General features: G+C 40.1%; 1 protein-coding gene across 1 annotated transcript in view; it reads left to right on the forward strand.

Annotated features, from left to right (window-relative positions):
- The window catches only part of crim1 (cysteine rich transmembrane BMP regulator 1 (chordin-like)), a 127,475-nt gene that overhangs the window by 55,091 nt on the left and 59,360 nt on the right, over positions 1–13,024 (forward strand). Inside the window, exons 5-6 of the mRNA XM_057859292.1 lie at positions 3,524–3,703; positions 11,338–11,541. Coding sequence (XP_057715275.1) covers positions 3,524–3,703; positions 11,338–11,541 — 384 coding nt within the window. The remainder of the gene's footprint in view (positions 1–3,523; positions 3,704–11,337; positions 11,542–13,024) is intronic.

Genomic DNA, 13,024 nt, shown 5'->3' on the forward strand with positions numbered 1-13,024 from the left:
CCTATTTTTCAAGTCGGAATTGCATTATTTTAGTGTATTTATTGGCCTCATACAGATATTTAATAGGTTTATAGTTTAATAATAGCAGTTCATTTACATGACGTTGTGCTGAGAAAAATTATACCAAGCAAGATACCCAGGGCATATTCAACATTTTTACATGCTATAAAGCAGTGTTTTTCAACCTTTTTTGAGTCACGGCACGTTTTTACATTGGAAAAAATCTCACGGCACACCACATATCAAAAATTTTCCAAATTTACTTTCTGTACAGTATATTTAATTAAAAAATAATTTGTCCATATTTATACTTAGTGTGAAACTTGAGCCTGTTTGGATGAACACAAAGTCGATATCCTTATTCTTCAACAGCTATCAGTCTTTCTGTTTTTATTTTTATTTTGTTTATAGCAATTAGACTTGAAAAAGCTCAGAATTATCAGACAGGAGGACTTTAGCAATGTCATTAACCGCATCTAGGCAGAGTATCTAGCTGACAATAGCTTTGCAGGCAGGTAGTATAAACGTCTCTGCCACAGTGTGGGACTTTTTGGATCTAGCATCAAGTTCAGCTTTGAGGGCTTTGTCATTTATTTACCTTTGTAGTTTTTATCAAAAAAGTTGCGTGTTTCTCTGTGTTTTCACAAAGGCCAACAAAATCGTCCATCGACTTGTTTTGAAGCGACGGTTGGATAACTGCTCGTGTCGTGTTCAAGAACTGCTCAGATTTCTAGCCATCAGCCACCTTGCGGTCCTAGACAATGTGTTGGAATAAAACACAGGGGGAGGATTGACGGTCATCACATATGGATAAAATGAAAAGTACACTTTTCTGTATATCGACACTTGAAGATTTGAATCAAATGATGTACAGTAGACGAGCTGGGGTCCATATTGTCGCAGACAAACAGTTGGCTTATGGCTAGAAATCCGAGCAGTTTTTGAATGCGACACGAGCAATACCTTGCTCATCTGCACATTACTGCAACCTTTTACCTACTCCTTCCTTCCTATTACAACTCCTCACGACGACGTTAAAAAAAAAAAAAAAAAACGATATTGGATAATTTCTCGCAGCACACCTGATGATCTCTCACGCCACACTAGTGTGCCACGGCACACCGGTTGAAAAACACTGCTATAAAGAGACAAGAATAGAAAGTATTAAAAACAAAAAAACAAGCAAAACGACCAGAAACACACACAAAAAAGGCTCAAGACCTTTAAGGGTTAAACTATACAGATTTAAATTGAGAGGGGCAGATATTTTATTCTCGTTTTTATTTATTTATTTATTTATTTATTTATTTGCATCAAAAATAAATTTTTGATAATTATTGTTTTCCATGTGCGTATATCACTATTATAAATGTAATTATACCTAATAATTTAGGTTTGAGTCAAATAATTTAAAGAAAAAAAATACTTTTCGCATACGAAACAAGAACTAAAGGGTGACGGAAACTGAGCCAGCGTACCAATGATGTGACCCTTATTTTTTCTTTTTTTTTTAGGTGGTTGACAGCTAGAGATAGGAATCTTGGTGTACCTACAGTGCTGCTCGAAAGTTTGTGAACCCCACAGCGATGGTCAGATTTTTTGTAAAACAAACTAAAATAACCTTATTAAATGTTAAGTTATACCCAAATCCACAATACTGACATTCCAAATAATGGACTGAAACAAAAGAAATAGTTATATTGTCATTCTTTATTTAACAAAAGTGGTTGATTTAAGAAAAACTCAGATATCATGTGTGCAAAAGTATGTGAACCCCTTCAGTTAATAGGATATTGCGCCTCCTTTTGCAGAGATTACCTCAACCAAACGGTTTCTGTAGTGACTAATCAGCCTCTCACATCTACTTTGGGGGATTTTTGCCCATTCTTCCTTGCAGAACGCAGTCAGTTGAGAGAGGTTTGATGGGCGTCTGGCATGAACTGCTCGCTTCAGGTCCCGCCACAGCATTTCAATGGGATTTAGGTCAGAACTTTGACTGGGCCAGTCCAGAACACGAATCTTCTTCTTTTTCAGCCATTCCTTGGTTGTATTGCTGGAATGCTTTGGATCATTATCATGTTGCATGATCCACCTTCTGCCAAGCTTTAACTTCAAAACAGATGGCGTCAGGTTATGTTCTAGGATTTGACAATATTCCTCAGAATTCATGATTCCCTGGACTATGTGGAGTTGTCCAGGTCCTGAGGATGAAAAGCAAGCCCAGATCTTGACATTCCCACCTCCATGCTTCACTGTTGGGAGAAGGTTCTTTTGGTGGTATGCAGTGTTGACTTTTCGCCAGACATGGCGGTTTTGGTTGTGACCAAACAGTTCAATTTTGCACCTACATCAGTTGATGAAAACTCTTTTTAATTTAGTCTCGACAACACAACTGTTAAAAAAACAAAAAAAAACTACTGAATTGATTGATTAGGAAATCAGGTTGAAATAATAGAAAATTCCAAAATGTTGAGGGGGTTCACAAACTTTTGAGCAGCACTGTAACAGTTTGATTACGATTCAGAGGCTACGATTGGATTATAAATTGATTTTTGATGCACCTCCAACCTATTAGCTGCTTTTAATGTTTCGTACATTAGTTACAAAAATTGTACAAAAATCCTCTCAGGCCTAAATAAACTACTATTTCAGTATCAAGTTAACAGTTCAAAGCAAGTCCACATTCTGTATCAGCAGCTTTAAACTACATTCAATGAATTTAATGTTGTGATTCAAAAATTAAAATTGTTAAAATTCCTCTCACACCTCTATTGACAACCCTACTCACCAATGATTTCAAAAGATGGTCGTAGCCCTTCTCTCAGCCTATCAACTGTTAGCCGTGTATTCAGCTCCAACTTTTAGGGGTTGGGACCTAAATATAACGTGCCAAAATGTAGTGGGTCAGGTATTTAGGCCCGAGCAACCAGTTAAGTTCCGACTGGCCTCTGTGACTGCCGATGGTTTTTTTACGGTCTTGTATCATGTATGGTAATTGCTATGCGGTCAGTCCAGATCGTACACTACCGACGTCATTGTGGAATTCTTAACTAACACTTTTGGGAGCATGAAATTCATATGATTCCCATTACTTAGTTCCACAAGTGTGGTGTAACAAATAAGACTTTTATATTTTAGCAGAGAGGATTGAGTGACTCCACCTGCCAGAAGCACACAAATTCACCTAATGCCAAAACCTCATGACCACTTTTGTTTCCTTTTGCTGTGCACAGCTAGCAGCTGACAATTTTAACTGCTTGACAGATCAGTATTAAGTCCTCCTCATAACCTGGGATTCATTGTCCAACATACACAACACCAACCGACCCACATGATTAACCTCACCCATTAATGTGTCTCTCAGAACCAGTCGATTTGGGGGGGAAATGCCAACAGAGGACAATCACTGATTGTGTACTGGCAAGGAAAAAAGGCATTTAATACAACAGGAAAAGCCCAGCACTTTTGGCTTGCCATATTTTTAAGGTTAATTACATTTTTTCTTTTTTCTCTCTCTCTTTAGTCTCCCCGAAGTGTGTCCATAACGAAAAGGAGTTCTCAGATGGGGAAGTGTACCGCATGGACCCTTGCTGGCTTTGCCAGTGCCGGGGAGGAATATCCTTCTGCTCCAAAGCAGAGTGCGCTGAGCTGGACTGTGAGAACTTCTACATTCCTGAGGGCGAGTGCTGCCCTGTTTGCATAGGTAGGTTTTTATACAGAAGGCACAAAAATAAAACGCGTAAACTCTCAGAATAGATGTGGTTTAATCTTGAAAGAGGTGTGCTTTGCTGGCTCAAGAGAAATATCTTTTCTGACGGAAAAAAGTTGTAGGTCATCTAGAATCGCAATCAGCAGAGCACCAGTTTCCACAAAGGCTAAACCAGCCTGTCAGCTCAGTAGGTAGCAGCCTTGTAGTTGTGTGTCACTGGGAAATACATTATGCTAAAACTTAAAGCAGAGTTGTATTACCAAACAGCCAGCTCGAAAACCTCATTGTTTGCAGAAGAAACCATTTTCTCTTCAAAAAGTCAAAACTTTTAATGCAAATTAGACCTTTGAAAAGAACAAACACCAGACTAAATATTATACACAACACCAGGTTTTCACACATACAGTACAACCCTAGCAAAAAGTATGGAATCACCTGTCTCAGACGAGCACTCACTCAGACATTTTAGCATGTAGAACAAACTCAGATAAAAAGCTTGAAAAATAATGAATTAGTTCAAAAGTGCAACTCTTTAGCATTCAGAAACAATAAAAGAAATGAATAAAAAAAAAAACACTGCTGGTCAGTGAATGTTAATTTTATAGAGCAAGTGCAGGGAAATATATTTGGAATCACTCCATTCTGAGGGAAAAAATATGGAATCATGAGGAAAAAAACACAAAAAATACAATCACAACACATCTCTAGTATTTAGTAGCACCACCTCTAGCTTTTTATGACGGCTTGCAGTCTCTGAGGCATGGACTTGAGTATTCTTCATCAATTTGGTGCCAACTCTCTTTGATTGCAGTTGCCAGATCAGGTCGGAGTCTTGCTGTGGACCATTTTTTCCCCATTTCCACCACAAGTTATGAATAGGGTTGAGATCTGGGCTATTTGCAGGCCATGACATTGACTGGATTAATCTTTCTCCAAGGAATGCTTTAACAGTTTTAGCTCTGTGGCATGATGCATTGTCATCTTGTAAAATGACAAACATATTTTCAATTGAAAGGATAAGAAAGGTGTCTAAAATTTCAATGTAAACTTGTGCATTTATTGAAGATTCAACCACAGCCATCTCCCCAGTGCCTTTGCATGACATGCAGCCCCATATCATCAAGGACAGAGGGAATTTTGATGTCTTCTTCAGGCAGTCATCTTTGTAAATCTCACTGGAACAGCACCAAACAAAAGTTACAGCATCATCACCTTGTCAAGAGTCAAGAATCTGCATTGGACAAGGTGTCAAGGGTCAAGAATATGCAGAAAAGACGGGATGAGACGAGAGTAGGACAAAGCCGGTAGTGTTCATGTGTCAACTTCGCTAGTAACGGCACTCTCCTGCTCTAGTGACACTCAATGTGCGCAACTTATTCCAATATTATTAAGGAGAAAGTTAGCATCCAGAGCTGGTGTGTGCCTTACATATGATTAGGGTATGCAGTGAACCACAGCAGTTTGATTATTTTCACAGCACACGAAAACGTTGATGCACAACACTGTCAATGCTACGATTGGCTGCGTAGCGCAAGTGAAGTCAACTGTATCATATTATTGGCTGGACACCTGTCGCTCATTGAGTTATATTGCCGAATCGAACGCACCAATAGGAGTGTCGCGCGGACATATCACAGCAGTGCCGACAATCGGCCGAGTAGCGTTGCCGTATCGAATGCATCAATCGGAGTGTCGTGCTGACACATCACTGCTGCGCTGACAAACAGTAGTCCTATTGATGTTGCAATTGGCTACATTCATACTGCAGGTCTTAATGCAGAAATCCGATTTTTTGTCATATCTGTTTTATGGGCGTGTCCATTCAGACTGCCTTTGTCCATTGAGACCGTTCAAGTATTACGCATGCGTACTAATTCGCAGTCCGACGCGTGCTGAGCAAGAAGACCCGAATGCGCAGAAGCAGCATAACAAATGACTACACATGCTGGCTGTCATCCGTCATTCCAGGGTGATCATATTTTGATTTCCAAAAAGAGGGCACAAATAACATACATAAATAATCCCCGTATATGGTTATATTCAAAGTTTCTGTGAATCGATAGCATGCGCACACTGTCCGTGCATGTCACACACACTTACGGACAGTTTGCCCCAACTCTCAGCCATGTAAGCAATGTTGAAATATTGCTCATATAGAGCAGAGAGAAAAACGATCATTATCAGACTTACCCTCAATCCATTTATAGTTTTTTATGACTGTTGCCAAGCCCGAACCTTTCCCAAAAGCCGTGTTCAATGCAAGCTAGGAGCTAACGGACAGCTGCACTGCTACCGTAGCGCGCCGTCTCTCTCGCTCTTTGATGACGTAATTGCTGCATGAATTCCGATTTGGGAGACTTGCCAGTTCAGTCCGCCGCGACGTTCTGGAAAAATGTGACAGTGATCAGATTTAAACCACATACCAAAGTGACCCAGATCAGATTTGAAATGGTCCACTTATATGCGACTTGTCCAATTCAGACCGTCAAGTTAATTCCTTACTCGAGTCGGAAAAACACGAAAAAATCGGATTCGTGCTTTCAGACCTGCAGTATGAACGTAGCCATTATGCTTCTGTTGAATTTTATTTTTTGCGCTGCATAGATTTTTTTGTGTGCTGAGTATGTGCAAGCAGTGCGCCGCTTAGAGGGAACATCTGTCCAATCTATTTGTACTAGGAGGGTTGAAAGCTGTCGAAGGATCCAATGGCAGGGAAGGAGTTCATGAAAGTGGACACACATACCGACTACTACTACTAAATTGGCCATTAAAAAATGCAAACACATAATTCCAAATACAGTGGTACCTCTACATACGATCACTTCGACACACGATCTTTTCGACATCCGACGTAAAATTTGAGCCGCCATTTGTTTCTACATCCGACGAGTTGCTCGAAATACGACGACATGACAGCACTGCAAACGAACGCACGGTGGATTGTCTTGTGTGAGAAATCAACACAGTTTTCAAAAAAAGTTGATACAGTTGGAGAAACAAGGAAAAAAGTGATGCTTACCTTTGAAATGAAGATGCAAGTTATAGAAAAATATGAGCTTGGGGTGCGCGTCCCTGAACTGGCTCAACAATACAGCTCCATGGTCCTCTTCCGACCACCGTTCGCCACTATTTATAAGTTAAGGTGACAATTATTATTGTGGTAACATTGCCAAGGAAATCGCCAGCTTCGTCACATTTTTATCATTTATTTAAGAACTTATCCAACACAAAACGCCCATTGTCTTAAGCATTTGACCGCTCTCAAGAAAACAAAAGTATTATCTCTACCGCACCGACCTATCTCACTGAGACGTCACCTTCGCGGTGCGTTCAGGGACAGTAAAAAGTGTCCGCCATATTAGAATCCGATTCGTTACATTATTTACAGGAATAATTATTAATTATTCTTCTTATTATTATATTATTCTGAATTATTTATTTATAACTTATTTGTTTTTCTATGTTTAATTGCCATTTGTAACAGTGCCAGCAGTATTTATTAAGAATTTAGTGTATGTTTTTAGGCTTTGGAACGAATTAATGGAATTATAATGTATTCCTATGGGAAAATCCTGCTCGACATACGACCATTTCGACTTACAAACAAGGTCCTGGAACGAATTAAATTCGTATGTAGAGGTACCACTGTAATTTGCCATATCATTATTGTGACATGAAATTACACATATAGCCAAGTACTTGTCAAATGGCTTCCCAGTACATTGAAACATAGTGACAGTACAAACTGTTACTCCACCATGACCTTTCCACAGCAAAGACCTGGGTCACATGGACAAAAGTGAAACTGATACAGCTACATATCATACCTCTTGTACTTGTATGTATACACAATGTAACATACAATGAAGTCAGAATGTAAACTCGTCCATTTTGTGATTACTGCTTGTATAGTATCTACATTACTACATGCCAGCAGATGTTGATAGGGAACTGGCAGAAAATCCTTCAGTGAGTGAGTGCATGATGCAAAACATCCTACTCACTGTTTTTGGGTTTACTGACCTTAATTACCTTACTATTAGGTTTCCTTAACGCCTAATTCTGGTGGTTATTTCATCGACTGCCATTGCTGGTGCAACATGTCCAATCCATTTGAAGTGGAAGTTCACAGTTCATATGGATTGGACGTCGCCTACTGTAGTGATAACCTATTCAAAAGAGCTAAATGTGAAAGGACCATTTATAACACAAGCGTTAAACACATGGCTTGTGGCCATCTGACAAGCCACATCATTTTATGAGGTCCACTAAAACAAACTTCATGCTCAGGGGTGTCACTAGACCTAATACAATACAGGGGCACAGCCGGGCACTGGCAAGTGAGCAAAAAATATTTGAGCGCTTATCTATCATTAAAAAAAATCTGAAATGGTGCTTTAAACGATACGTAATCAAACTAAAATACAAGTTTCAGTTAAAAAAAGTGACTTTTTCTTGTTTTTAGCCATCAGTATTCAAAATCAAAACTGGGACATCCCTTGTTGATAGTCAGTCAGATCAGTTACATCAATACTGGGGCACGTTTTCAGGCACAAGACCGGGGAACCAGTTGCACAACATGAACACTAGGTTTTATTGAGGTTGGCAGGCAATGAACACAAACAGGAATTGAAGGAATGGTGTGGTTGGGTCGAGCAGGTCAGGCCTGAGCAGTGTGATCGGGTTGGAGAACTGGCATCATCGGGACGAGCAGGACAGGCAGAGATGGCTGAAGAGCTGCCGTAGTTGGGTCAAGCAGAAGAAAGCTGAGCAGGACAATTGTTCAAAGACTGTTGACAAGCAGGAGTGTGCTGTAGCGCTGACGATCTGATTGTGACTGTTTGGAGGCTTTGCTTTAAATGGTGGTGGTAATTAGGTGTGATTGGGAGTAGTATGTTAGTAGTAATTTCAGAGGGTCAAAATCTGAAGGAAATACTGTTTGGGAAAAAATTGATGAAGACCACAGTGGCAATGGGAATGTCGTGGAAGAGCTTCACCATGATGCAGTGGTGGATGAAGTACTCACTTATTCTTACTTAAGTAACAGTACAGATACAGGTGCAAAAAAAAGCACAAGTACCTAGGGAAAAAAAATACTCAAGTAAAAATAAGTACATTTATTTTTTACTTTAAATTAAATTTTAAAACATTTTCTCCAGATGCCAAAATCTAATATATATACATACTGTATATGTATATATACATACAAACAGAGATCTGAGTCAATATTTAAAGAACGAAATTTCAGAAAATTAATTGAGTTCTGTTTTCTGTGCAGTATGGAAAAAACAATCGAAAAAATTTACTACCCTGTAAACAGAAGCTTAACAAGCTCAAAAAATTTTTTATCTTAATGCTGGATTGCAAGCAACTATCAGGTGCATACCGCCACCTACTGTACAAGAGTGCGGTGGTTTTTATTGGTGAATATCTTTTTCACCTGCCGCATCATGCTTGTACTCATGTTGCTGCCTCTAGTTCTCAGTTACGGTATTATCGATTGCGCAGTAGGCATGAAAACGAAACTACGCTGTAACGCTGGCAACAATGGATGAATTAATATTCATGACTTTAGCAATTGTTGCTAGGCAGGTCAACCTCCCGTTTGTCCCGAATAGTAAATCCAAGGAAATAGTGTACGAACGAGATGTTAACTGAGCTAAACCTACCAATTCTGTCCGATCGAGCGATCGCAAATGCTACTCAGTGACAGCCAACGAACATTTAATTTTTTCCATTAAAAACAAATCTTATTTCTATAATTTATTTACACTCCCCCCTTACTAGAGTTGTTTTTGTACAACAGAAAAGATGACAGTGGCAGTCAGATACCATTTTAATTTTTTTCTGGTCATTCATTGTCAGACAGAAGCAGCACGGCAAAATGCCACGCTAAAAAATAAGTAAAAATATAAAAATGGCTTACCTCTTTGTTACTGTAGGATCATGGCCCCCAACAAAATGTTTACTGCATATGAAATGTGACTGGCTTCACCTTGCTGGCGTTAAGCTGGTCTTTTGGACGTTCTCGCAAGTTGATCCATTCTTCGCATTTTTTTTCCCGTGTTTTTGGTTTTGGGAAACGTATGAAGAAAACATCCATCCTAAGTCGTAATGTCGAGAGTTCCATGTGTTTGATCGGCATGTTCTTTTTTAAAAGATAACCAGAGAAAACAAGCAGAAATAACATGGAGTATATGCGAGGGCGTGTCTATAATGACCCACTTCCGTGCTACGATGGCGACATCACGGTCTAAAAATAGCATTCGTGCGGTACGCTATTGGAAAAGTAGTGGAGTAAAAAGTACAGATACCTGCTGTAAAAGGTAGTGAAGTAAAAGTAAAAAGTACCACTTCATTTCTGTACTCAAGTAAAGTACAGATAGACAAAAATGTGCTTAAAGCAACACCCGGTAACCTTTCAACCTTAATAAAATATTTTCATAGCATTTGTGATATGTCGACTGAAAACTATTGAATGACACCTCTTTCATGTCTTGAGGGGGTCTGTATCGCTTTCACCGACACTAATTAATTTTGAGGAGGGTGGCGGGAACTGCTTTACGGCATACGTCTATGCGAACGCTTTCGTCCTAATTCTGCAAAGATGGCAGGGTAAAAAATTTGTCTGAGGAGGGGAAAAAAAAGGCAGGCTACCAGGATATTCAGAATAAACATTTCACTAGCTGGCGTGACACCCCCACCCCATCCAAACTCGACAGCGCTGACGATAGCCACACTAAGCCACACGGTTGCTAACTGTCATATGCTATTGTTTAGCCACAACTGAATTCATTACCTTATTACTATTCATCCTTCACACAGCCGCTGGAAACAGAAATGTGTCTAATCCATTTGCAGGCGACCGAGTGATTGATTTTTGATTCATTGATGATTTTACGACACTGCGGGTGTGCGCTGTTCCTCATGGGAAACGCAGTCTTCCTTAAGGCAAAACACTACCGCTTCTGACGTTAAAATCGACCAAAACTGAAAAGCTACCAAGTAAGTACAGAAGCGAAGTACTTTTACTTCTTTACTGTCCACAACTACCATGATGACCTCTTTGTGCTGCTAATAAGTTGTGTAACAAAACTAAATACTTAAATTGATCCAATTAAATATATACCCCAAGTAAGTAGTTCATCATATCAGGCCGAAAGCGGAATGGTTTGCCATGCAGGCTCTTCAAACTGTCACCAAACTTCCTGATTAAGAGCATTTGAACTACGCATCTGAACTTCTCTTTGCTTTGTAGTCAAATTATCACTGTCCTTGCTTTCGGGGCAGCCAAGCATTTTATGACCGTGACCCCCAGCAAGTTGAAACGTTGTCGGGGACGCATGATGAAAAAGCTGCATTCCGAGCCCTCGTTTAAGTGAAATCCATTCATAAGTCAGGAACTTAAGTCCTCCAAATCCAACAGCGTCTTCTTCATAGATCTTGGTGTCTGGCCAGTTTCCTCTTCTTATTAGCTCCCCTTCAGAGTATCGTATTCCCAACTCCCGCTTACAGTAAGGGCACACAACATACATTGGTTTTAAATTCATTCCAAGGTCGCCAAACCAAACGACCGCATAAATCTGAATGAGTTTTTTTATTTTCTTTGTTCCTTTCTTTTTCCCCAGATGTGGAGTTACTGTCGGTCGACAGCACGAAAGCCAGTTGCTGGGTAAACAACAAGCTGCGAGCCCACGAGGAGCAGTGGAAAGAGGATGACTGCACTTTCTGTCAGTGCGTGGACGGAGAGCCGCACTGCACGGCCATGGCCTGCAAGCAAAGCTGCCAGAATCCCGTCAAGATACCAGGAGAGTGTTGCCCTTTTTGCGAAGGTATATACAGTAAGGCCATGTGTTTTCTGCATCATTGAACATCCACCGATGTGTTTTATGTCTTCATGAGCATGCGTTGGAAGCTCCTGTGATCCTGCGGTTTTACTCCAGAAGCTATAGGCTCGACATCGGCTCATTAACCCTTTCATGCAGAAATAATCCTTATCATTGAGCTCATTGGCTGCCACTGACGGCGCTACATGTTCAATCTATTCTGGAGAGACAGCGAGAGCCAAAAGTGGTATTTGTGGCATGTGGCAAAATGGATTTTGCCATGTGGCATTTTTTCTTGACCATGTGGCAAAATTGATTTTGCCATGTGGCATTTTTTTTTGCCATGCGGCATTTTTTTGCCACGTGGCAAAATTGATTTTGCCATGTGGCATTTTTTCTTTGCCATGTGGCAAAATGGATATGTATGGAAGCCCATTCCCGCCACTAAAAAAAAGGGGGAAAAAAGTGTTAAAACTTTTTTGTTCAACAAAACAAGAAGCCCATTTGCGCCAGTATAAAAAAAGTTTTGTTTTGTTTTTTTTACTTGCTGGTGCCCGTTTCTGCCACTGGAAAATGTATTTCTTTTTTTTTTACTTCTTGAAGTCCTTACGCACAAGCTAAGCTAAGCTACTTGTAGGCTTCAGCCGATGATGTAGATCAGGGGTGTCCAAACTTTTTGCAAAGGGGGCCAGATTTGGTGTGGTAAAAATGTGGGGGGCCGACCTTGGCCGACGTACTTTACATAGAACAATATATTTAAGCAAATTTTAGCAAGCCATTCTGTGTGTCACATTTGCTTTATTTTTTTTTTTTTTATTAATGATTTCAACAATCTCACAACTAGCCTTTGTGGCGTTCTCTTTCGATTCTCGGGGTCTTGCGAAATACTGCTGCTGTGAAATTAAACTAGCTTCAAGTTTCTTAATTTCTCGCTGTGTATCTTCCCTGTAGTCTTGTCGTACATGTCAGCGTGTCTTGTTTGGTAATATCGCCTCACATTAAACTCTTTAAAAACAGCGGCTGTTTCTTTGCAAACGAGGCAAGCACAGTTGTTGCGTATTTTAGTGAATAAATAGTCCAATTTCCACCTATCCTTGAAGCGTTGGCCGTCGTAGTCAACTTTGTTGTTGTTGTGGTTGATTGTTGCCATTTTAGAAAATTGGAAGTCAAGGGTCACACGGGGTAATGGTAGCAATACTGCTGACCAATTTATTAAGTCTGTGTGCGGGCCAGACGTTATTGATCTTATGACAGAGGCTGGGGGCCGAAATTTGACCACGGGCCGCATTTGGCCCCCAGGCCGCACTTTGGACATGTCTGATGTAGATGTTGCACTCAACGGCAACCTTATTCGTGATTTTGTGAAGGTATGGTATACTTTTTCTCGACAAAATGAAGTAAGTGATGTGTATGACATTGTAGTTTTATTCACCCAACCATTGTGTACAGGTGCCGTGTCGCACTTCTTGTCGCAAAGTCAAACCAGAGG

The sequence above is a fragment of the Corythoichthys intestinalis genome, chromosome 15 (genome assembly GCF_030265065.1).
Source record: "Corythoichthys intestinalis isolate RoL2023-P3 chromosome 15, ASM3026506v1, whole genome shotgun sequence".
In the NCBI taxonomy this organism is placed as follows: domain Eukaryota; kingdom Metazoa; phylum Chordata; class Actinopteri; order Syngnathiformes; family Syngnathidae; genus Corythoichthys; species Corythoichthys intestinalis.